The sequence below is a fragment of the Cnephaeus nilssonii genome (genome assembly GCF_951640355.1).
Source record: "Cnephaeus nilssonii genome assembly, chromosome: 6".
Classification (NCBI taxonomy): Eukaryota; Metazoa; Chordata; class Mammalia; order Chiroptera; family Vespertilionidae; genus Cnephaeus; species Cnephaeus nilssonii.
This window is the reverse complement of record NC_137077.1, coordinates 53,919,799-53,944,678: the sequence shown is the minus strand read 5'-3', so window position 1 is coordinate 53,944,678 and position 24,880 is coordinate 53,919,799. Positions and strand designations below refer to the sequence as shown.

Sequence of the window (24,880 nt, the reverse complement as noted above, 5' to 3'; positions counted from 1 at the left end):
CCAAGGGGGCTTTCTGGGCCAAGTCCTCCTTTCTCATTTATCCTGCTCAGACCACCCAGGTGAGCCACCTCTCAGCATCAACATCAACACTGAGGTCTTCCCATCCTTGGCACCTTCACCCATCAGGGCTGGGGGAGAGAGAAGGGCAGCCACCAGGGCTATCTGACGTGACAAGGCTTCAGGTTAGACTTGAATTTCTTGCATCCAGGCTAATTGGTGTGGTGATGCATCCATCCACCTATAAAAATTATAGAGTGGCTCCCTCAGAGGCCCTGTGTGTGTTGCCAGGCGTGGAAGGGAGGAGAGCTCTTCTCCGCAGGCTCTGCAGACTGCCAGCTCGGGGTCAGAGGAGCAGCCTCTCCTGCCGTCTCCTGAGCCCGATCCTTCTTGGCCATCACCTCCTCCCTGCCCTATGGCGGCTCTCACGGACCTCTCCTTTATGTACCGCTGGTTCAAGAACTGCAACCTTGTCCGCAACCTCTCAGACAAGTATGTCTTCATCACAGGCTGTGACTCGGGCTTCGGGAACCAACTGGCCAAGCAGTTGGATGATCGAGGCATGCGGGTGCTGGCTGCTTGTCTCACTGAGGAGGGGGCCCAGAAGCTTCGACAAGACACCTCCTATCGGCTGCAGACCACCCTCTTGGATGTCACCAAGAGTGAGAGCGTTCAGGAGGCGGCCCAGTGGGTGAGGGGCCAAGTGGGCGAGCAAGGTGGGGCCAATTGTATTCTTTAGCTTTCTCAGTTTATCCTTTGTCTCTCTTTTCCTACAGGCATCTGACAGTTAGCAGGGACCCTGTTGTTCAGATGGGGTGGGAGAGGTGATGTAGAGAAAGGGGCTGAGGCTCTGGCCAAGTGGGACTGGAAACTGTTGCATGATTTGGTCTGTCCACATGAAGGGCTGATTTCCCAAGGAAGTTTCTCCCCCAGATACTCAGAGGGCTGGAGGGAGGTGGTCATAGGAGGTAGGAAGAGAAGGTATGTACTATATGTCCAGACTTCTAAAGATGGAGTTGCTTCTCTGGGCCTTTGGCAGTCCTGACCATCAGCTCTTGTCGGGATCAGGCTGGGGGAAGGCAGACGAGAATGTGAGGTCAGATTCCTTGAGTGGAGGCATTTGCTCTCCTGGACTGTGTCAGGCTAGATCCTCACATCATGGTGGAATTGGGATGAACTCAGAGTAAGTGCTGACGTCAGAGTGGCTCGTCCTATTGGGAAAGGAGGCTGTAGGCTGGGGCTGGGGCTGGACCAGGATTGCTAGGCACCTGCCCAGGGCGCTTCCTGCATGAAGGGTGTGACAGAAGGAACAGGTTGGCTCTGTTGTAGAAGCAGCAGCCCAGGGGTGTAGTCCTGACCCCTAAGGGAACTGGGGTCCACGCAGGTGGGGGCAGGAGAGCCTTGGGACCCAGGAGGAGCCAGGCAATAATTTTTTTTTCCTCCTTAGCACTAACCAGTATCCATTATCCAATATTGTTTGTTTGTTTATTTAATTGTCTGTTTCCCCTGCTAAGATAAAGCTTCAGAGGGAGGGAGGGGCATGGCTTTTTGTTTCTTTTATTTACTATATATCCCTAGTACTTAGAATAGTGTCTGGCATCTAGTAAGGTGCCAAATATTTGTTGGGTGAACTAAGTAATAAATAACTCAGCAAGAGTGAGTCTTTTTTTTTTTTTCAACTGGCTGCCTCGCCCTGGGCCACTTGTGTTAATGATTCACTGGGTATATTAATTTCCTGTTGCTGATGTAATAAATGAGCACAAATGTAGTGGCTTAAGACAGCAGAAATTTATTATCTTGTAGTTCTGGAGATCAGAAGTCCACAATGGGTCTCACTGGGCTAACATCCAGGGGTCAGCAGAGCTGTGATCCTTCAGGAGGCTCCAGGGGAGAGTCCATTTCGTTGCCTTTTCCTGCCTCTAGAGGCTGCCTGCGTTCCTTGGCTCCCGACGCTCTTCTATCTGCAAAGCCAGTGAGGTCAGGCCGGCTCCTTTTCACGCCGCCACGTCTCTGGTTCTCTGACTTCCGCCTCCCTCTTCCACTTAGGAGGGCCTTGTGATTATATTGGGCTCACCTGGCTAATTCAGGAAACTCTTCCCATTTTAAGGTCAGTCCATTAGCAATTTGAATTTCATCTGCTACCTTAATCCTCTTTCCCATGTAATTTACCATATTCATAGGTTCCAGGGATTAATATGGGCACATCTTTGGGGAGCAACATCCTTGGTCTAAGGAGCATTGGGAAATGGGGGGAGGGGATTCTGGCATACTTGCTTATTTTCCCTGAGAGTCTGTGGACATGACAGGTTGACCTTGAAGCTATTCTCACTGATCTGACAGTTCTCTAGCTGCTCTTTGCAGGGGAAAAAAAAAAATAAAAAAAAAATATATATATATATATATTGTCCTGATTCCCCAGCAGGCTGAGTTGTTTACCAGGGATGATTAGAGGTAGTTTTGAGTGAGGATTTTTTTCCTCCACAGGCAGAGACCACTTGGGTTTTATAGTCTTTGGGTCTCGGGAGCCTCATTTCCTCCTCTGTAAAACAAGAGTCCCCTTTGAGAAGGTTCTGACTCTGGCTCAGTTGGTCTCCTGGGGTCTCTCTAGTTAGAGGAAGGCAGGAAGCTAGGGTGAGGGCATGGCTTTTGTATGGAGCCCAGGCCCAGGGGAAGGGGTGGCCCACAAGTGGTGTTTACATTCAGACCTGCCCCCCAGGAAAGAGTGGAAACTGTGCCCAGAGGAGTACTTGAGGCTGCAGAGGCCAAGGTGGGGTGGTGATATGGAGGAGGGGAAGGGAAGGAGCCAGGGCAGTGGGTAGGGCTCATGGAATCCCTGAATGAAAGGCCTGGAAGTCCTCCTTCGGGATCATTTAGAGGTTTTTCCAACATGTTTTTAGCACCAAACACCTTCCTCCAAGTAGACTTTTACTTGGAAGTTCAATATGTAAAACAAATAAAAGTTGAGCTTCTGTATCTCCTTCCCTTAGTAGGTCCTGAGGTTCAGCCTGGGAAGCTCCGGGATTGCAAACCACAGGATGGAAACAACTAATCTAGCCCAGTCAACACAGACTCTGAGGCCCAGAGAGGGCAAGTGACTTGTCCAAGGCTGGGGGTAGAACCAGGACTTGAACGTGAGCTCTTCAAGCCTGGGTCCCTGCAGAGATGAATGACAATACTTAGCATTATTTCTCTCCATATATACCAACTCAATTTAATGATCTCAGAGAGCCCTTTTCACACTTTTCCCATCATTATTTAAATGCTTCATATATTTATTTATAGCTGTTATTTATTACTTCTCTGGTTTGTGAGCTCTTTGAGGGATAAGACCCTTGTCTTGTTCACTTTGGCTTTAACACCTTCTTCTGTAACTGACAGAATAGGTGCATGAATGAAAAAATGAATGTGTGATTGGATGAATGAATGAAGTGATTTTGGTTATGTGTGTAATGGAGTTGGTTTCTTATACTCAGGGGAACACAGAGGGGGAAGCATAATGGGGGAAGGAATTAAAACGTTTACTCATTGGTATGAAAATGATGTCTCTTTTCCCAGAGCTAATGGCTTAGATGCCATTAGCTAAAGCCTGGATTGTTAGCTGGTACAGGGTCCAACTAGCTGGCAGACAGTGTGAATCAGAAAAAATTCCCCTTTAGGGAAAACTAATTAGTAAAAGCACACCTTTTGGGCTTTCGTAACTCCCCACCCCAGGCCTCAGCCTGGCTGTCTTGTGCTTTGTGCACCTGCTCAACCATCCTCTCAACTCCCTGAGCTGCTGGGTGGTAGACCCTGGTACTTTTCCAGAGACACTGCTGATTTCTGTGTGGTTCTCTCTCTCCCTGTCTTGCCCCTAGGCCTCTGGGCCCTGGTGAACAATGCTGGTGTGGGCCTGCCCAGTGGTCCCAATGAATGGCTGACCAAAGAGGACTTTGTGAAGGTGATCAATGTGAACCTGGTGGGACTGATTGATGTGACCCTCCACATGCTGCCCATGGTCAAGAAAGCCCGGGGCAGGGTCGTCAACATGTCCAGCTCTGGTGGTCGTGTAGCTGCCATTGGCGGTGGCTACTGTGTCTCCAAGTTTGGTGTTGAGGCCTTCTCTGACAGCATCAGGTGACTGGGTGCCAAACCACTCTGGGTGGGAGTCCTGGGGTTTCACCTCAGGAAGAGAGGGCTGGGGTTGGGAGAACAACAGCATGTGGGCAGGGGAGCTCTGAAGAGAGGAAAATAAAGTAGTAGTAGGAAGAAGGCTAGCCCTCAGGGGGCCTTCCCCAAGGACCAAGAGAATAAAGGATGAGGGGAGAGGTGGAGTGGTGATAGGAGGCTACATTCCTGCCTTCCCTTGAGCTGTTCCACAATAAGTGAAACCCTCTTTGGGCCTGTGGGAGCAGGAGGGATTGTCTCTCAAACAGACAGAGAGGCCTGGGGACAGATATGCTCATGGGAGACCTTCAGAGGAGGAGGCAAGCTTTGCATTGACCTCTCATTCCCTTTGCCATGTTGAGTGTTGGGTGTGGGGCTGAGTGGGAGGGACCTGGTGGGAGGTCAGGCTTTAGTCTAGATTCTTTAACTTCCTCCTGCTGGGTTTGCCTAATGTGAATTTCCCAGAGACCAGGCTTGGGACAGGGCTGAGGCCCTATGACAGGGCTTACTTGCAGGAAAGCAAAGCCTGGCCTGGTGCAAGGGTAGGGAGGGCACCTCCAGTTTCCTGGGGAGATCAGCACCTATAGAGGTGTCAGAAGCGACTCCCTCTGAAGACCTTGTGTCATCTTGGGGTCTCAGACTGAATCAAACTCTTCTTCCCCAGGCGTGAGCTCCACTACTTTGGGGTGAAAGTCAGCATCATTGAGCCGGGGAACTATCGGACATCTATTCTGGGACAGCAAAGCATGGAGTTGCACTTGCGGAAGCTGTGGGATCGGCTGCCTCAGGAGACCCGGGATAGCTACGGAGAGGAGTACTTCCAAATCTGTGAGTTTCCCTCACAGGGAGAGGACAGGGAGAGGGGTCTCTGAGAGGGACAGGGAGCTCTTGGGGGTCACTTTCATTTTTCCTGATGATGGGATGGAGGCTCAGAGGGGTTAAGGGCTGGGATTTTGAGAACAGAGACCAAGTGGGCAACTGCTGGGAGTGACAGAACTATAGCTGTTGGGGAGATGGGGGCATGAGGACGGCTTCCATGAACAACCTCTGAAAGACAATTTATTATTGTGGCTAAGCTGTCCAAGGATGCTGCCCACTCCTGGCACCTGCCCACCCAACCCCAAACGCCATTATGCCGTCGAATCAGCTGAAGATGCACTGACATAAGTACAGAGAAGTTATTAAGAGCACAGCTGCTTGAGCCAGACTGCCTGGAACTGCATCCTGCCTCTACCCCTTACCAGCTAAGGAGACTTTGAGCATAATACCTAGCCGTGCTATGCCGCGGTTATCTCATCTATAAAATGGAGCTAATGATAGGCCTGCCTCACAGGGCTGCTATGAGGATGAATATCTGTGAAATGTCCTGCACACACTAAATGCTTGTGAAATGAATACAGAGGAAAAGGAGCACCCGAGTATTTAAGGCAGCTCTCTTCCTCTCTGAGCTAAGAGTCTCCTGTGAACCTCAGAAGAGTAGAGGAGGGTCATTATAGCTGTTTTCTATACCGCCCCCAAACTTTGTGCATTTCTTCCAGATTGAGGGATGAACGGAGCTCCGGCCATTGGGGCTCAAGAGGAGGGGGTGGCCTGTGGGTGCAGTAGAGGAGGAATTGGCCAAAAGACCTGTTAGGGCACCTCATGGTAGGAGAGAGAAGTCCCAGCATTCTCTCAGATCATCTAATCTCAAAGCTGAGGTTTGATTGCAGGAGAGGATAATCCAGAAGACTTCCTACTTCTCTCCATTTCTCTGGCTCCAAGCACCTGAGCCACCTCTGGAGTTGCTTTGTGAGGGGCAGACTCTGGCCTGCCAACAGAAATTGGTTCTGGCACAAGCAGCTGCCACCTCCTTGGCAGGCATCTCACTTCTCCAGTTGCTGCTCTGTGACCTGGCTGCCAGCCAAGGAGGTGGGGCTGGCGCTTGGCTGGTTCAGAAGGTTCTCTTGGGCCCGAGTGAAGCAGCCAGGCTCTCAGCCCTGTTCCCACTCCCTTTGGACCTCAACAGTGTAGTTATGCATTGCACCAGCCCAGATTTCCCCCTCTCTTTACTTGGCTTCCGCGGACAACCTCTGAAAGACAATTTACTATGGTGGCTAAGCTAAGCCTCTGGAACTGGGCTGCCTGAGTGCAAATTTCAGCTCTTAGGAAATCTGTCTTGGGCAAGTTACTCAGTTTTCTCATCTGTAATGAGTTATGAGAATTCAATGAGTTAATATATAGGGTGTCCCCAAAAATGTACACATACACATTGAATACTTATAAAGGCAGTATTTATTAAAATACATTTCATTTTCAAAATTGAGCTATCAGCTGTTAAAGTATGTACCGTATTTTCCGGCGTATAAGACGACTGGGCGTATAAGAATGGAGTGCGGCCGTTTTGCAGATTCTCCAGTCCTGCTCGGAAGTTTCAGAGTGGGTGCTGAAACTTCTGAGCCGGACTGGAGAATCTGCGGCCGCCGCATACGGTGAGGGGAGCTCAAAAATGGCCACACTCCATTCTTATACGCCCAGTCGTCTTATACGCCGGAAAATACGGTATACATTTTGGGGGGTGACATCCTATATATAAGATGTTTAGATTGCCTGATCCCTGGTAGGAACAATTTGATTTAAAAGTGGTTTTTATCCTCCCTTAGACTGAGTATAGCCTCTTCTCCATTACACTGATACCTACAAGCTATAAGTTCTGTATGGCAAAGAGAGAGTCTTAGTTAGTAATTGTCCAAAATCCAAAGTGATGCATTTTTTGAAATATACCCAGAAAGTCTGGATGGGTTCGATGTAATCACTCAATCAAATGCATGGTAGGTACCTAACGGCCTGGCATGGTCTCCTGAGCAGCATACATCAACAGAGTAAAAAGGCAAGTTGCCAAAACTATGACAACCATTTATTCCCTTATTACACTTTTGATTGAGAGCCCACCCCATGCCAGGCACTGTGCGAGGCTGGGCGTGGGAGCAGGACAAGCAGCAGGGCTCTGTTCTGGCTCAATGCAGGCAGAAATTGTAGTCTTTTGCGGGCCTTAAAAGAATATGGAGAAAGACAAACTTCCTCTGAAAACCACTTGTCAAAAAACTGCTATCATTCCTCTGGAGAGAGTGTGGACTCAGAGTTTAGATTGTTCAGCTGTTCTTCCAACTACGCTACACAACTGTCTAAACTTCAGTTTCTTCATTATAAAGTATAATCATTCCTCTCTCCTGGATTGTTCGGAGAATTAAACCTTAGCCATCATTGTTAGTACTGAGGGGAGTTGGACTAGGGGAAGTGTGACAGGGTTGTGGTGGGGGCTGGGGCTGGGAGAGATTTAGAGTCAGATCATGGGAGGTTTTGAAAGCTCCACTAAGGAGAGAGACTCTTATCCTGAAGGCATTGGAGAGCCTTTCAAATGGCTCTGACCTGACCTGATCAGATTTGCGTGTGGGAAGGACGAGGTTGGAGACATGAGACCAGCTGGGAGGCTATTGCAGAAATCCAGTGAAGGAATGACAAAGGCATGAGTTACAAGTCTTGGTGCTTATGGGAACTGCGTGTGGTGGGGGTGGGGGTAGTGTTTCAGGAGGCAGGTGCTGTGGAGACAGACTAAAGAAATACTGAGGAGTGCTCATGCAGCACCAGTGGGCGGAAAGTCCAGCAAGTTACGGCCAATCAGGCAGGCTCGTGGCCTGTGAACCCTGGACCAGGCTAGGTATCTCAGAGTGATGTTTAACTAAACCCAAAACAGAACTATATTGGAAATGGCTAGTTAATAGCAACCTAATGTGGGAACAGTCCCTAAGAAGCAGCACACGCAATCACCAGGGCAGGAATGTGAACAGAGCACAGGATTCTCGCCCTAATAAGCCCAGAGATGAGCCACAGCCAACAAGCAACACTGTCACCTGCCAAGTTTCTTTCTTCATCTCAACCCTGCCAAGGAGGCCACCAAAAATTCCTCTTCTGGTCTCCTTTTTTCCCCCGGGAAGGGACTAGATCAGAAGCCCAGGACCTGTCCCTGGCAAAAGAGAAGAGGACAGAAACTCAACTATTGGGTCCATAAGTGCCAAAACCTGGTCTCTGATATTTAATTCTCACAATAACACAAATGTTTCCCAGTTGCCTGAATCCAAAGCCCATGCTCTCCTTTACGGTCTAGGAGAGTGACAGGTTAAATGGGTACCTCTGTCCCCCTTCCCACTCTGTGTCTAACAGGGTGCCCACCACAAAATAGGACCTCAATTCATATTTGAAATAATGATGAAAGAATGTGCCTTATACTACTTCTGTGTCTCGGGTCACTTCTCCCATCCCACTGGCTAGGTGGGTCCTTCCCATCTCTCAGAGCCTAGTTCCAAAGCCGCCTTATCACATCAGCTTGCCTTGCCTTCTTCATCAGCCCACACAGCCTTCCTGGCTCTGAGTTAGCGCCTGCAGCCCTGAGCATCTTGAATGAGTCCTCTGACATTCGCCTCCCTGCCTGGGACCTTTTGGTAGTGGATTCTGCGTCAGGGCCAAGGATGGAGGACAGAGTGTTGGCTTCCTAAGACATTATCACTTTACAGACAGCGTGGCTCTTTTGTAGTTTGCCCTTTTTCACTGCTGTAGCGTCCTTTCTAGGAAACAGAAAGGGAAGTTCCTTGAAGTAGGGGTAAGGATACTCAAATGATATTGTCCTGCTTTCATTAACTGCATACCAGTGTTCTGCCCAGAGTGGGTGAATTCCTTGCCTTCCTGACCAACTCCATAGTCAGGCCTGCTTTTGCTCCCTCATTGTTTTCAAGTTTTAATGCCTTATCTCTAAGTCTGACTCTCAGACACCACTTCCTCCAGAGTGCTTGGGCTGCCATTGAAGTATGAGCGCTAGAGCACCAGTGAGATCACAGCCTGTAGGTATATCTTGTGCCTTGTCTCCTATTTGTGTAGTGAGCTTTGCCAGGCTTGGACCACTTGGGTGCCTTGTACTCATCTCCACACGCATGTGCATAATGCTAATAGAATACCCCCCACATCTGTTAGAGCCTTATAAGGCGCCTGCCTGTGTCTGAGACCATCTGAGCCCCACAATGGCCTTATGACCAAGGCAAGGGCAGTGTTACTATTTTCTAATAACATTTTTTCCCTGAATGCTTTTTTAGAAAATTCAGGAACTCCAGGGAGTAAACAGTTGAGAAAAATACTCCAGTAACTGGGAATCTCACTAGCCAGACAATATTTTTACTTCCTTCCTTCCAATTTTTCTATGCACTTACATACATTTGTTTTCTATTCTGTCATCTCCCACTGTCTACCCTGCTATTATTCATATTCTCTAGTACAGGTATTATTATTCCCATTTCACAGATGATGACAGTTTAAGCTCAAGGTCACACAATGAATAAGCGGCACAGTTTTTCTGTTGCTAGTCTAACACAATAATGGGAATTCAGTACACTTTTTTTTCAATTACAGTTTACATTAAATATTATTTTATATTAGTTTCACGTGTACAGTATAGTGGGTAGACAATCATATACTCTACAAAATGACACCTCCCCCTATATTTCAAGTAACTACTTGGCACTGTACATACTTAGTACAATATTATTGACTATATTCCCTATGCTGTACTTTACATCCTTGTGACTATTTTGTGACTACCAATTTGTATTTCTTAATCCCTTCACCTTTTTCATCTCACTCCCCACACTGCCTCCCTCTGCCAACCAACAGTCTGATCTTTGTATCTATGAGTCTGTTTCTATTTTCTTTGTACATTTATTTTATTCTTTAGATTCCACATATAAATGAAATCATATGGCATTTGTCTTTCTCTGTCTGACTTATTTCACTTAACATAATGGCCTCTACACCCATTCCTGTTGTCCTAAATGGTAAGATTTCACTCTTTTTTATGGCCAAGTAATATTCCATTGTATATATTCTACCACTTTTTTATCCACTTGTATATTGATGGGCACTTGGGTTGCTCCCACATCTTGGAAGCATAATGAATTAGTGCAATACACAATTCTTGAATTCAAGAAGAGAAATAAGATTATTTACAGGGTATTTGTATAAGGGATAACCTGGAAGGTGTGGTTCCTCTGCCTGAAATGGTGTGATGGAAAGAGAGCTTGGATGGAATTCAGAAGGAACCATCTTTAATGAAGAATAATAGAGCCTTTTATTCCCCCCCTCCCTCCCTCCAACAGATTCTGACAATCTAACAAACATGATGAGGTTGGCAGAGCCAAGAATCGGAGATGTCGTCAACAGCATGGAACACGCCATTGTTTCCCGGAGCCCCCGCATCCGCTACAACCCTGGCCTGGATGCCAAGCTCCTCTACCTCCCCTTGGCTAAGTTGCCCACCCCTGTGACAGATTTCATCCTGAGCCGGTACCTTCCAAGGCCAGCAGACAGTGTCTGAGCCGGGAAAGCCCAAGGAGCGGTCACTGGAGTGCAGAGGAGGGGCCTGGGAGAAGGGGCTATGGGTCACAAGAGGTGGCATCAGATATTCTGGGGACACTTTGCTTGTCTGACACCCATTGCTGGTGAATTTATGAGTAATTTCTAACAGAAGATGAATCCTCTTCCCACTCCCTGGGGCAACACAGAAACCTGAGACGCCTTTGTAAGTTCAAAGACCCGCAGCATGGTCCCAAGAACCTCTGTCACCTGGTCAGTGTATAGCTTTTTCTGGACCTGGAAAAATCAAGGCGAGGATAACTAGTTCCTGCTGCATCACACACCTCCCTCAGTTGTCACTGCCACTGGGAAATATTGTGGCATAATCCAGCCCACAGGAGAATCTCAACCACTTTCTTACTGGGTTTTTAAATATGCATTAACTTCTTTCACATAACCCATTATTTAAAGTATGTAGTAAGGCAGACAAGATTAATAATAGGGAGTACAAGATTAACCAGGCAAAAGTTTATAATATTTTCTCTCTTTTAAGTTCCTCTATCCATAGGTGATTGGGATCCACATGAAATAATATTCATTTATTTAATCAGCATTAATTAATTCTTCAAATATTTATTGAGTGCCTACTACATACCAGGCACTGTGTAGTTGCTGGAAGGTTATACGATGATTAAATCATGGTCTTGATTTGTTTTGTGGTTTTGTTTTTGTTTTTTTACCACAGTGTCTAATAGCAAAGATGGGACAAATGGTGATAAAAGAAAACATAAATAAGAAAATCACCTAATTCAGTGGTTCCCAAACTTGGCTGTATGTCATAATCTCATGGTTAATTAAAAATAAAGATTTCTAGGCCTCAACATTAGAAAATATTATTCCATAGACTTGGAATGGGGCCCAGAAATCTGCATTTGTAATACAAACCTAGACGGTTCTGATGCACCTAGGCACTTGGAAACTGTTGGTAGCCCAGAGAAGTCATAATGTTCAGAGGAGGATATGCCCTATTCAAAGTCCCCCCGCCCCCCGCCGCAGCACAGTGACCAAGACAGAACTCAGGTGTTCAGATCCCCAGGTTACGGTTTCAGTTATAGGAGAATACATGTCTGAAATTAGTAACATTGTGAAATAAGTCATGGAACTGATTTTTTAAAAAGTATATCTTAAATTTCTGAGCCATATGACATTCTATTGAAAAAGACTTTTTTATCTTGAGGAATGGTCATGTAATAAAGGTAAATGTGAAAATTTTTTATTAAAATGTCTTTGTGTCTCTTCAACATCGGCTGAACTTGAAAATAATAAAACTTAATAACATCTGCAAATAACTTATATTCTAAATAAGTTAACATTCATGGATCCCAGGGGTTGGAATGTGGGCATGTCTTTTTGGGAGCCACCACACAACCCATTGAGTCTGTTATTTGCATCACTTCTATTCTTGGCACCAAATTCTGTATCGGGAAGGATGCATTGGCAGCAAGTAACTGAAAAGCCAACTCACCACTGGTTTAAACAATAGAGTTAGGGCAGGATCCCATAATCGAATGATAACATCAAGATACAGGTTCTTCTGTCTCATTGCTCTGCCATCCACAGTTTTGACTTTAACCTAAATCCAATTATCTTTATGGGTGTGGTGTGACTGCCAGCAGCAATGGGAACTCTGTGCTTCCTCATTCACAACTAAAGGAGAAGAAAGAGCCTGTCTTTCCATGGCATTTAAGACGAAGGGAGGCCGAAACCGGTTTGGCTCAGTGGATAGAGCATCGGCCTGCAGACTGAGGGGTCCCAGGTTCGATTCCGGTCAAGGGCACATATGTTGGTTGCGGGCACATCCCCAGTGGGGGGCGTGCAGGAGGCAGCTGATTGATGTTTCTGACTCTCTATCTCTCTCCCTTCCTCTCTGTAAAAAATCAATAAAATATATTTTTTTAAAAAAAGATGAAGGGAGTTTCTTTCCCATTGCCCTTACCAAGGATCTCCTTGAATCTCCTTAACCCAAAATAGCTTGTTTGCCCATCCCTGAACCAATCACTGAGAACCAATCACTGACAAAGAGTTAAGTTGCCCTGAATTGTTTAGATTAATCATGGAACAGAATGGGAATATTGGGGAGTCAGTGACAGTGCCTACTGCCTTGGAAAATTAAAAACTCAGCCCGAGCCGGTTTGGCTCAGTGGATAGAGCACCAAAGGGTCCTGGGTTGGATTCAGGTCAAGAGCATGTACCTTGGTTGCAGGCTTCTCCCAGGCCTGGGCCTGGTCAGGGCGTATGTAGGAGACAACCAATCGATGTGTTTCTCTCACATCTATGTTTCTCTCTGTCTTTTCCTCTCTCTTCTATTCTCTCTAAAAGGTCAATGGAAAAATATCCTTGGGTGAGGAATAAAAGAAAGAAAGGAAGGAAGGAAGGAAGGAAGGAAGGAAGGAAGGAAGGAAGGAAGGAAGGAAGGAAGGAAGGAAGGAAGGAAAGAGAGAGAGAGAAAGAAAGAAAGAAAGAAAGAAAGAAAGAAAGAAAGGAAGGAAGGAAGGAAGGAAGGAAGGAAGGAAGGAAGGAAGGAAGGAAGGAAGGAAGGAAGGAAGGAAGGAAGGAGAGAGAAAGAAAATTAAAAATTCAGACTCTAGGCTATTCAGAGAGTTTAATATAGATCAAAAATAAATTTTCTTTGTTGAAGACACAAAAATTTACAACTGGGAGACTATGGCTAGTTAATACTTTGAGATATTAATTTACACATTTTCATTGCTTCTTGGTTTCCTATTTCCCCTTTCTGCACTCAAGTGGGGGGCCAGTTTGGTACTCCTTTACCTAGGGTGAGATATTGACAGAGTAGAACAAGTACATTTCCTGCACTTTCTCCAGCTTTCATTTTCCTAACCCTAATATCTTTGGAGAAATTACAGAATTTGGGGGAAGAAGCAAAAAAGAATGTGACTTGTGGGTGCACATACTGTTTCAGAGAAGCAGAGCCTCCCCCCTAAGGCAAGGAGATTTGCTTTGGCTGGTGAAAAAAAGAGGGTGAAGTTTGGAGCTTCCAGAGCAGGAGGGACCAGGGGTCACTTTCTGGAAGTACCTTGGGAAGGTGGCTAGACTTGAGAGTTACAGCTGTGTTGTGTGTTCAGGCAGATGAGACCTTGGTGACCTCAGAAGACTCATCTGTCCCACCATGGCAAGAATGCAGTAGAGATTCACCAGATATAAAAGGCATGCAGATTGGGACATTTAAGAGATAATTTATGCAGTAGAAGACAGCATTTCATGCTCATTGAGGTTGTGGGCCTCTCCAAGTCTGTGGCTCCTCAAATTATTGGAGGCAGTGACTGTTTTCTACAGAATCTAATTTTATAGTGGTTGCATGTCCTTCCACCAAGCAAGAGTAGAGGTTTCTTCCCTTTTGCTACTGGCAGCATTTTGAGGAGGTATATTTAATCAGGTCTTAATTCATCTACGATTTATGATACTTTTGGTGGCTTAGTTGGAGATCTTTGTCTTAGAATATTGATGGATCCTTGTTCCTGGTGAAAAGTGTCTTTCTGCCTGTTTGGTTCTTGCAGGTGGCCCTTCTTGCAAGCCTGAGGGAATGGCTGGTTCCTTATCTTCTGGGGCAGAGGTTTGTCTGAGAACCAGGGGCCACTCACCACAATCGCTGTTTCTGTTCATGTGATTCCCCTCTTCTCCCCCTGCCCCCTCCATCTCTGTTTATGCCCTTCCTTCTCCAGCACTGGCATAGTTTGGGGCAGAATAATTTCCTGCCTTTTGCAATCTTCCTTCCCTAAAAAAACGTCTTCCTCTTCTCCTCCCAGCCAACCTCATAGGGCTGTCCTTGGACAACCTTGCCTGTAATTGTCCACAGCCTCTTCAGGGAGCTTTTCGTGAGCTCTGGCTCAGACCTAAACCAGGAGCCTGAAAGAGCCTCCCCTTCCCAGGGCTGAATGGCTTCGGTCGCTCCTAGCATTTCTCATATTGGCTTCTGTTCTCCTTTACATGAAGAAAGAGAGATTTGCTAATTTCTTCTTGTTGTTGAATTCTACTTTAATTCCTCTGTGGATGCAGAAAAATCTTTGTATGATTTTGATCTTTTACATTTTATTGAAATTTATTATGACCTAGCATACCATTTATTCTAGAAAATGTTTCTTGTGTGCTTGAAAACAAGTGTATTCTGCTATTGTTAAGCAGAGTGTTCTATAACTATCCATTAGGTCAAGTTAGTTGATAATGTTGTTCAGGCCTCCTTTTCTTACTAAGTTTCTGTCTAAATATTTTTAATACTCAAGAGAGGAACATTAAAATCTCCAACTGTAATTGTTGAGTTTCCTTTCAATTCTGTTCATTTTTGCTTCATGTTATTTTGAGGTTCTATTGTTAAGTGCATATCCATTGTAAATTTTATAATGGCAGAGCTGGGGTCCGGCCGATCGGGGCTGGGTGAGATGGGCTGGACATGCCCTGGAGCCCTCCCACAGTCCCTCCCTGGCCCTGACCATGCACCAGTGGGGTCCCTCAGCCTGGCCTGCACCCTCTCGCAATCCGGGACCCTTTGGGGGATGTCAGAGAGCTGCTTTCAGCCTGATCCCCACAGGCAAGGCTGAGGGACCCCACCGATGCACAAATTCGTGCACTGGGCTTCTAGTAATAAATATGATTCAGAAGACTTGGCTAAATATGAAGGTCTTGAGTATGCTTGAAGAAACAACCCAATATTTTCGGTTTCCAATGTCCAGTCTTAGAATAAATGACTTCCCTTTTAACACTCCTGCTGGAAGTAGAAAATGGTAGACAACCTTTCATTCAATGTAAGCCCAAGATTCTTGTTGAGGTGGCCTAAGGGTGTGAGACACCCACAGCCAATAGTGTGGGCAGAGGCAATGTCAGGTTGGTTTTCATAGCATGTGTAGAAAATTAAATGTGAATGATTGAGCTGTTCATATGAGACAAAGGTATAAGGGAAATGCTTACTGCAGAGCCATTCTAATGTGCAAATGGTAGTGTCTTTTTGAGTCTCCAGTAGAAGAGGACATCTTAAGTAACTGTCAGGTCACTAGCTCTTTCAAAGTAGGAGTTTCCCTCTGTTCTAGGTTTGAAAACCTGCAGATAAGATAAGAGAAAAAAAAAAAATAATACCAGCAACCAACATTTATTGAGTCCTTTCTATATGCCCAGCCCTGGGCTAAGCATTGACACACATATGTTAATGCCTTTAAATTTTTAAAGTGTTATTTCTCTTGTTTTGTAAAAGAAGAAACAGACTCAGAGAGGTTAAACAACTTGTCCAAAGTCACACAGCCAATAGCCCGGATCTAAGCCAAATCTGCCTCAAGCATGTTATTGAATTTTTGTCTCTGAATGACATTCTGCACTTTGATCATGAACAAATAAATGTGAGGGAGTCACTGCCCTCAGTCTAGGAGGGCTGGTCCCTCCACATGGGAACACTCCACTGCTCATGCTGCAACTAAGCCGCCACTTGTACCATTTCATGAGGGCTCATGATACCTCCTCCTCCCAAACTGCCACCCAGATATCACTGTGTGAAATGATAAGACGAGGATAATTATATCTTGCCTTTCAGAGTCATTTTGACAATTAAGAGAGATAATATCGGTGAAGAGCAGGGTATTATGATAAGCTAGGGACAAATGGCAGTTTTAAACATGTTCCATCCTATTATTGATTTCTTGTGTCCTCTACTATTTATATTTCTATCTCTACTTCTTTTCTCTAAGCCAATTCCCCATCAAAGTTGTAATCCCATACATTTTTTAAATTGGCATTTAGAGTACACTAAAAAATCCAGGTAATTTTATCTACTTGATTATTACCTATGTGCATTGTCTAACCACTGTGCACTCCTCTCATTCCAGTTAAACCAGGATGGTTTACAAATCCATAATCATGATTTGATCTTCCCTTGTATTACTCATTTGTGTTTTTAAAAGGTTGTAGATGAGAACCTGGGAAGACTAGAGAATTTTATTTTCATCACAGGGATCTGCAGCTCAGGTTAAAATCAACCTCACCTTTCAGTCTCTATTATAGAGATCAACACCTATCCTAGAAATTGCTAGAAGGAAAAGCACATCCTGTAATATCCTCCCCATCTTCTCCCACAAGCAATTCCTCCTCCTATTCAAGGCTCTCTTTAAGCATCATCTCCTCCAGGAAGCCTTCCCTGAGTCCCTCCCATGTGAGGTGACTGTCCTCTCAACTCCCACAGCCTGCATGCTTCCCATCCTTGAATATCACTGTGCCTGGTGATCTTTCTCCATAGACTATGCTCCTTGAAGGCAGGGACACTATTTGCATTTCTGTACCCCACCCATAGCACCATGTCCTGCTCATAGGAAGTGTTCAATGATGCTTGTGGGATGAATGTCACATAGTTATTTGCCGCCTGAAGAAAAGGTGCATTTGTCATGCATATTTGGCCCTTATAGCAAGTTGTTTATGTTGTTCCTGCGTGGATGTCAAAGGGAGTGCTCCATTATACATTCAGAAAACCTTACCTGCTAGATGAGAGCATGAGGTCTGTATTTTTTTCCTAGTTTACTTTAAGGTTTGCTCATGACTTAAATGAACAAAGAAGCAAAACACACACATACACACACATGCGCACATGCATACATGAGCATGCCCTTTTACTGTTTTTCATTATTATATAAGCAAAATATACTCATTGTAAGACATTAGAACACATAAATAACAATAAATGAGGAAATTATAATAAGCAAAATTTTATCACTCAAAGATAAAATATTAATATTTTTCTGACGGTACATGCAGACTTTTCTTTATGCATGTATGTGCTTTAAAATGGATCACAACTTCTGGTCAAGATGGCAGCATAGGTAAACACAGTACTCGCCTCCTCCCACAACCACATCAAAATTACAACTAAACTACAGAACCACCATCATTCAAAATTGCCTGAAATCTGGCTGAATGGAAGTCCTCCAACTAAGGAACTAAAGAAGAAGCCACATCAAGACTGGTAGGAGGAGCAGAGACACAAAATGGGCTGATCCCACACCCACATGTGACAGATAAAAATTGGGAGGGATATCTAGGCTGTGGAGGTCCCCTCCCCACCGAGGAGCGAGGGGTCTCAGCCCCACACCAGGCCCCCAGCCCAAGATTCCAGTGCCAGGAAGAGAAGTCTCCATAACTTCTAGCTGTAAAAAACCAGTGAGAGTGAGGCTGAATGAGAAGAAGGCTGCTGGGGTCCCAGGCACTTTCTCTTAAAGGGCCCACCCACTCTTGAGCTGCAGCGCTGAGGCGGCAGCTCAAAAAGGTACCAGAGACATATGGAGTGAGAGCTAAGGGGCAGCTTTCTCCCAGATAGAAGTGCTGGCAGAGGCCATTGTTCCTCTGATAAGTCCTGATCCCAACAGAGCAGGCATGTAGGTGCTATATTTTAGACTCCAATAACCTGGCTCACACTATTTGCCCCACCTGGTGATCCCTGAGACCTTGCCTCATCCAACTTTCAGGCCCACCCAAGCTGTATCCAGTGGCTTTTCCATAGAGAAATGTTCTGTCTTGGCTCATGCTTCAGATTTTTCTAAAATCTCTCAAACAAGCAGCATCTGTCCTCAGTGAGCCATGTACCTCTTACTATGTGACCATAGGCCTGGCACTAGTAGCAGCTGGCCTTGGTTCACAGTTTGGCCTTGCCTGGGCACTTCCAAGCTCAGCACAAGTAGCAGTCATATTCAACAAAGAGGAAATATAAAAGTGGTACTAGAAAACATTAAAAAAAAAAAACAGTGATAAGTGAAGAATATATGAACTGAAATGAAGACTACATTACAGGGAATTAACAGTGGAGTAGATGAAGCAGAGGATCAAAATCAGAGACTGAGAAGATAAGGAAGCAGAAAAAAACTTAATCAACAGGAGGTGGCAGGATGGTGAAGCTGATGGGGGAGCTGATCAAGCAGGCAACACAATACACCAACCCCGTGGGACCACAAGCTTGACCTCCAGGGATATAAAGTTCCTTTCTTGGTGCAAACTTGGACCAGTTTGATGTTACTGATTTTTCTGACAATGAAATCAGGAAACTGGATGGTTTTCTTTTGTTGAGAGGACTGAAAACATTATTGGTGAACAAAACGAGAATATGCCATACAGGTGAAGGATATGATCTGGACCCTTTGGCATCTCTCAAATCACTGACTTAGTGAAGTATTCTAAGAAATCCTGTAACAAATAAGCATTATAGACTATATGTAATTTATAAAGTTTCACAAGTCAGAATACTGGATTTCCAGAAAGTGAAACTAAAAGAGTATCAGGAAGCAAAGAAAATGTTCAAGGGCAAACAGGGTGCACAATCTGCAAAGGATATTGCCAGAAGAAGCAAAAATTTCAACCCAGGTGCTGGTTTGCCAATTGACAGAAATAAAGGTGGCCCATCTCCAGGGGAGGTAGACGCGATCAAGAACACCATAGCAAATGCATCAACTCTGGCTGAAGTAAAGCCTCTGAAGGGCTTGCTGCAGCAAACACAAAACAGACCCCACCAATGATGGTAATGAGGAAATGGAAGAATACACAGTCACAAATCGGTCCTGAGCACCATGGCCTGAGTATCCACAGTATGTACAACATGTTCACTTGGGACAAGTCCTACTCTCTGAACATGGAATAATAGCCTTATTTATGTCAGCAAAGAGGAATTCATAAGTATTGTTGAAATGCTCCAACAGCTGCTAATCATTTTTTAACATAAATTTGGAAATCTAAAGGACTGTTTTCTACAAATAGTAAAAATAAAGGATACTCACTGTGGGGGAAAAAAGAAAGAAAGAAAGAACCCAATCAGAACAGCAAAAAGAATAAAAAATATGAAGATAGTGTAAGGAGCCTCTGGGACAACTTCAAGCATATCAACATTCTCATCATGGGAGAGCTAGAAGGAGAAGAGAGAGAGCAAGAAATTGAAACGCTATTTGAAAAAATAATAACAAAAACTTCCCTAACCTGGTGAAGGAAATAGACATACAAGTCCAGGAAGCACAGAGAGTCCCAAACAAGATGAACCCAAAGAGGTCCACACCAAGACACATCATAATGAAAATGCAAAAGGTTAAGACAAAGAGAGAATCTTAAAAGTAGCAAGAGAAATGCAGTTAGTTAGCTACAAGGAAGTTCTCATAAGATTGTCAGCTGATTTTCTCAACAGAAACTTTGCAGGCCAGAAGAAACTGGTAAGGAATATTCAAAGTGATGAAAAGCAAGGACTTACAACCAAGATTGCTCTACCCAGCAAAGCTATCATTTAGAATCAAAGGATAGATAAAGAGCTTCACAGACACACAAAAAAAAGCTAAAAGAGTTCATCACTACCAAACCAGTATTATATGAAACTAGAGGCCCAGTGCATGACATTCGTGCACTGGGGGAAGGGGGGTGTCTCTCAACGTGGCCTGAGCCCTTTCACAGTCCTGGAGCCCTCAGGGGATGTTCAACTGACGGATTAGGCGGGGAGTGGGCTTAAGCCACAGTCAGGCATCCTTAGTGCTGCTGTGGAAGCAGGCCGCTGTGCTCACCAGCCATCAGCCTTATGGGAGTGCTCTGACCACCAGGGGCAGCTCTTGTGTTGAGCATCTGCCTCCTGGTGGTCAGTGCGTGTCATCGCAACTGGTCGTTCTGATGTTTGGTCGATTTGCATATTACCCTTTTATTATATAGGATGTTAAAGGCTCTTCTTGGAGGAGGAGGAGGAGGAGGAGGAGGAGGAGGAGGAGATCAAATATATGAACAACAAAATGGCAATAAGTACATATCTATCAATAATTGAATCTAAAAAACAAAATGAACAAGCAGAACAGAAACAGACTCATAAATACAGAGAACATTTTGCCTGTGGCCAGATGGGAGAGGGGTTGGGAAAATGGTGAAAAGGGGGAAGGGATTAAGAAGTACAAATTGGTTGTTACAGAATAGTCAGGGGGATGTAAGGTACAGCATAGGGAATATAGTCAATAATCTACACTAATAAAAGAGAAATATGCAAATTGACCATACCTCCATGATACCCACCAGCCGATCAGGAGTGAGTATGAAAATTAACCCAACAAAGATGGCGGGTTAATTTGCATACACAGGCACAGAGCGAAGACTGAAGACTGAAGACCGAAGACTGAAGACTGAAGACTACTGAAGACTGAAGACTGAAGACTGAAGAGGCTTGGCTTCTCCACTGAGGCTGGAGCAGAGAAGCCTCAAGGCTTGGTTTCTATGCTGTGGCCGGAGCAGAGAAGCCTTGAGGCTTGGCTGCTCAGATGCAGCTGGAGTGGAGAAGTCAAGCCTCGCTGCAGCCGTAGTGCAGAAGCCTAGCCTCGAGGCTTGGCTTCTCCACTGCGACCAGAGCGAAGGCCTGAGTCCCGGGTGTCAGAGGAAAACCGGTGCCGGCAGCCAGGGGAAGGAAGGCCTATTGCACGAATCTTTGTGCAATGGGCCTCTAGTCTTATATAATAAAAGGCTAATATGCAAATTGACAGAATAGCAGAACGACCAATTACTATTATGTGCACTGACCATCAGGGGGCAGACGCTCAACACAGGAGCTGACCCCTGGTGGTCAGTGCACTCCCACAGGGGCAGCGCCGCTCAGCCAGAAGCCGGGCTCATGGCTGGCAAGCGCAGCAGCAGGGAGCGGGCCTAAGCTGGCAGTCAGACATCCCCCGAGCGCTCCCAGACTATGAGAGGGTGCAGGCCGGGCTGAGGGACCCCCCTCTGAGTGCATGAATTTCATGCACCAAGCCTCTAGTATTCTAATAACTATGTATGGTGTCAGATGGGTGGGAGATCACTTAGCAAGTTATGTAATGTCTAATTACTGGGAGGTATTCCTGAAACTAATATAATAATGTATGTCAACTATAATTGAAAAATAAAAATTAAAATGGGTCACAGTGTTTATCTGATACTTTTTTCTCTTTATACATATTTAACTACTAAATATCTTTCATATTATATTTAGATCACATAGTTATTATATTAATACTAGAGGCCCGGTGCATGAAATTTGTGCACAGGAGTGGGGTGTCCCTCAGCCCAGCCTGCACCCTCTCCAATCTGGGACCCCTCAAGGCATGTCCGACTGCCCTCTCACAACCCAGAACTGCTGGCTCCCAACCACTCACCTGCCTGCCTGATTGCCCCTAACTGCTTCTGCCAGCCTAATTGACACCTAACTGCTCCCTGCCAGCCCGATTGCCCCTAACTGCCCTCCCCTGCTGGCCCAGTCACCCCTAACTGCCCTCCCTTGCCAGTCTGGTCACCCATAACTGCCCTCTCCTGCCTGCCTGGTTGCCCCCTACTGCCCTCCCCTGCAGGCCTGGTCCCCCCCAACTGCCCTCCCCTACAGGCCTGGGTCCCCCCCAACTGTCCTTCCTTGCAGGCCTGGTCCCTCCCAACTGCCCTCCCCTGCAGGCCTGATGGCCCACAACTGCCCTCCCCTGTTGGCCATCTTGTGGCAGCCATCTTGTGTCCACATGGGGGCAGCCATCTTGTATGTTGAGTGATGGTCAATTTGCATATTACCTCTTTATTATATGGGATGCCACATTTTATTTATTCTTGGCTGCCTGCATTCTTTCCAATTTTTAGCAATTATCCACAGCATTGCAAGGCAGTTAAGTACTTAAGTTGTTATTTTATTATTACCTTAGAATAAATTTTCAAGAATAAAAATACTAATCCAATGGATATGCATAAATTATGTGGATTTTTAATATATTTTATAAACTACCAAATTACTCTTATTCCCCACTGTCTGAGTACCCAGGTCTTTGCTCTTGCTAACCTTAGACACGTGCATTAAAACAAAATCAAGTAAGTCCTGTGGCTCAGTTGGTTAGAGAGATGTCCCATACACCAAAAGGTGGTGGATTCAATTCTTGGTCAGAGCACATACCCAGATTGCAATTTGATCCCTAGTTGGGCACATACGGGAGGTGGCTGATCAATGTTTCTTTCTCTCTCTCTCTCTCTCTCTCTCTCTCTCTCTCTCTCTCTCATATGGGAGGTGGCTGATCAATGTTTCTCTCTCTCTCTCTCTCTCTCTCTCTCTCTCTCTCTCTCTCTCTCTCTCATCAATAAAAGGCATGATTAAGGAAATAAATGGAAAGTCCAGAGTTGGCCTATTGTTTGGGGATTGGCTGGCTGGATACACTGCGTTTCTGGTCAAGCAGAGCATTTACAAGAATCCCAAAATTCAGTTTGCTGGCATGGCACCCTGGAGAGCAGCGGGCTTCATCTTGAGACTAGAAGTTTATCTCAGCAACATCTAGAATGAATTTTCTCATAATGATGGAGGACAAGGAATGCTAGAAGGCTCTTTTAATGTCCCTACCTCTTTCTCACAGTTCCCTGACCCTGCATTTGATTGTGTGTCCTCTAATTTTCATGTCTGGTTTAAGTCTGCAAACCCCCATCCACATTGCCTGATTAGATCCAAAAGATCATTTCCAGTTCTATTCCAGGCTGAATTATTTTCATATTCTCCCTATTTATTGCTGCAAGTTTTATAGATCTTTAAATGACATCTGTTTGGATACTATCAAATCTATGTCTGTCTGATTCAAGGGTCACAGTTCTAAGGTAACTATTGTGACAACAGATTACACGTCTTTTTCTTTGCCAAATTAAATAAAACAAGATAATTACTAAATTTTAAAATTATCCCAGAGATTCCTTTTGCCTTTTTCCTGTGTTGGATCCACTGTTGCCTGGATCCTCATGTCTTCCTCTTTCTTGGTTAATTCACTCATTTTGGTGAAGTTCCCTGACAAAGGGCGCATGGGAGATAATATTTTTGAGAATTTCCACATCTGAAAATGTCTTTATTTTATGTTCATATTTAACTGGTAGTGACTGGATGAAGAACTCCAGGACGAAAAGTACTTTTTGTTGTGAAATTGTAAGGCATATCTCCTTTCTCTTCTAGCTTCCATCATTGCTGAGAAATCTGACACCATTTGCAAGAATCTTGACCAATTGCAAGAATCATGTTTTCCTCTCTGGAAGCCTATAGAATCTTCTCTTTATCCCCACTGCTCTCTACTTTCGCTCTGATATGCCCCAGTACCACAGAGAGGGTCGGCTTTCATCCATTGTGCTGGGTGCTCCAGGGATCCATCAATCTGGAAATTCATGTCCTTTGTTTCTAGAAAAACTTACTGAATTAAAAAAATAATCATATCCCCCACCACCACCACCACTATTTTTGTGCCCTCTTTCTAGAATTATTATTTGGAGGTTATACTTCTTATATTATTCTTTTCTGCATTCCGTGTATTTGCTTTGTTTTAAGAGAGATTTCGTCTCACTTAATATTCTAGTCCTCGCATTGAGTTTTCACTGATGCTATTCGGATTTCCAAGAGCTCCTTTTTGTTCTTTGAATGTTCTTTTTGTAATAGCATACTCTTCTTGTTCCATGTGTGCAATCTTTTCTCTTATTTTTCTGAAGATATTGAGAGTACTTGGGTATGTTGTGTTGTCTACTTCCTGTAGGTAGCTTTATTTTGCCAGTCATTTTGGTCTCTGAATTCCACACTTGCGGTTTTCTTCTAATGTCTGTTGATCCTTAGCATTTTTCACACTTAACATTGAGGAACTAAAGAACTACAAATTGCTGGTGCTCGTCAATTATGATCTTCACTATTTTGCTCTGACTGGACTGTTTCAGTGGATCCCTGGTATCGGTAACCTAGGCTTTCTTTTTTTTTTCTCTCTCTCTCTCTTGGATTTGTCAGCTTCCCCAGAGAAGCTTTCCAGTCTCCCACCTGGAGGGTATCTGGTTGCCACCATCCTGGTTGCCAAATACAGTAAGAAGGCAGAAACCAAGGTTTCAGCTCTCATTATTGTCATTCCATCCCATTTTCAGTATAATATCCATGCTCTCAATTCTGTCAAGTGCCTTCCCCCATCCCCATCTAAATATTCAGTTTTACACACACCCCCCATCCCAGGTGTGAGGGACAGTTGCTGTATATGTTTGGGAGGGGTCTGATGGTCTGTTTCTTAAGAGGCTTTCAAATAATTCTCCTTTTCTCAGTCTTTCCTTTACCCCAATTTCCAGAGATATCTTTGGGAGTTCCCCCAATTAAATGAGTTGCTTCTTAGGTTCCCCATTGCTGGCTTGTTATTCAATATTTTCAATTCTGCTAAATCATTTACCACTTGTCCATTTGCTTTCTAGCTCCTAAAATTTCATTACTGCAAGTCTTCTCTTTTTCCTTGAGATTTATTATCTTATTTTTAAAGCATTTACTATCATTTTAGTGGACTTTCAGTAGAGAGCAGACACAAACTATGTGCTAAAGCTGCCA

At 44.8% G+C, this 24,880-nt stretch overlaps 1 protein-coding gene, 1 long non-coding RNA gene and 1 pseudogene across 3 annotated transcripts in view; 2 read left to right on the top strand and 1 right to left on the bottom strand.

Moving 5' to 3' along the window:
• The first annotated feature begins 397 nt into the window (after window positions 1-397).
• On the top strand, window positions 398-12,385 carry SDR9C7 (short chain dehydrogenase/reductase family 9C member 7). Its single transcript, XM_079773449.1, has 4 exons — window positions 398-713; window positions 3,852-4,110; window positions 4,805-4,968; window positions 10,317-12,385. The coding sequence occupies exons 1-4, from the start codon at window positions 413-415 to the stop codon at window positions 10,532-10,534; spliced, it is 942 nt and encodes a 313-aa protein (XP_079629575.1). The 5' UTR covers window positions 398-412; the 3' UTR covers window positions 10,535-12,385.
• Window positions 822-24,880, bottom strand: part of LOC307100835 — a 70,711-nt gene continuing 46,652 nt past the window's right edge. The window contains exons 2-3 of the long non-coding RNA XR_013813619.1: window positions 15,496-15,624; window positions 822-3,151 (exon numbers count right to left, since the gene is read on the bottom strand). This is a non-coding gene — a long non-coding RNA (uncharacterized lncRNA). The remainder of the gene's footprint in view (window positions 3,152-15,495; window positions 15,625-24,880) is intronic.
• On the top strand, window positions 18,231-19,067 carry LOC307101982 (U2 small nuclear ribonucleoprotein A'-like; annotated as a pseudogene). The gene has a single exon. The product of its transcript is annotated as a U2 small nuclear ribonucleoprotein A'-like (transcript).

What these genes read in the sequence shown, in the direction of transcription:
- SDR9C7 (XM_079773449.1), top strand. Translation starts at nt 413, where the DNA reads ATGGCGGCTCTCACGGACCTCTCCTTTATGTACCGCTGGTTCAAGAAC. An exon ending in GGGCCAAGTGGGCGAGCAAG is followed by an intron (nt 714 to 3,851) that starts GTGGGGCCAATT and finishes TCTTGCCCCTAG; the next exon opens with GCCTCTGGGCCCTGGTGAAC. An exon ending in AGAGGAGTACTTCCAAATCT is followed by an intron (nt 4,969 to 10,316) that starts GTGAGTTTCCCT and finishes TCCCTCCAACAG; the next exon opens with ATTCTGACAATCTAACAAAC.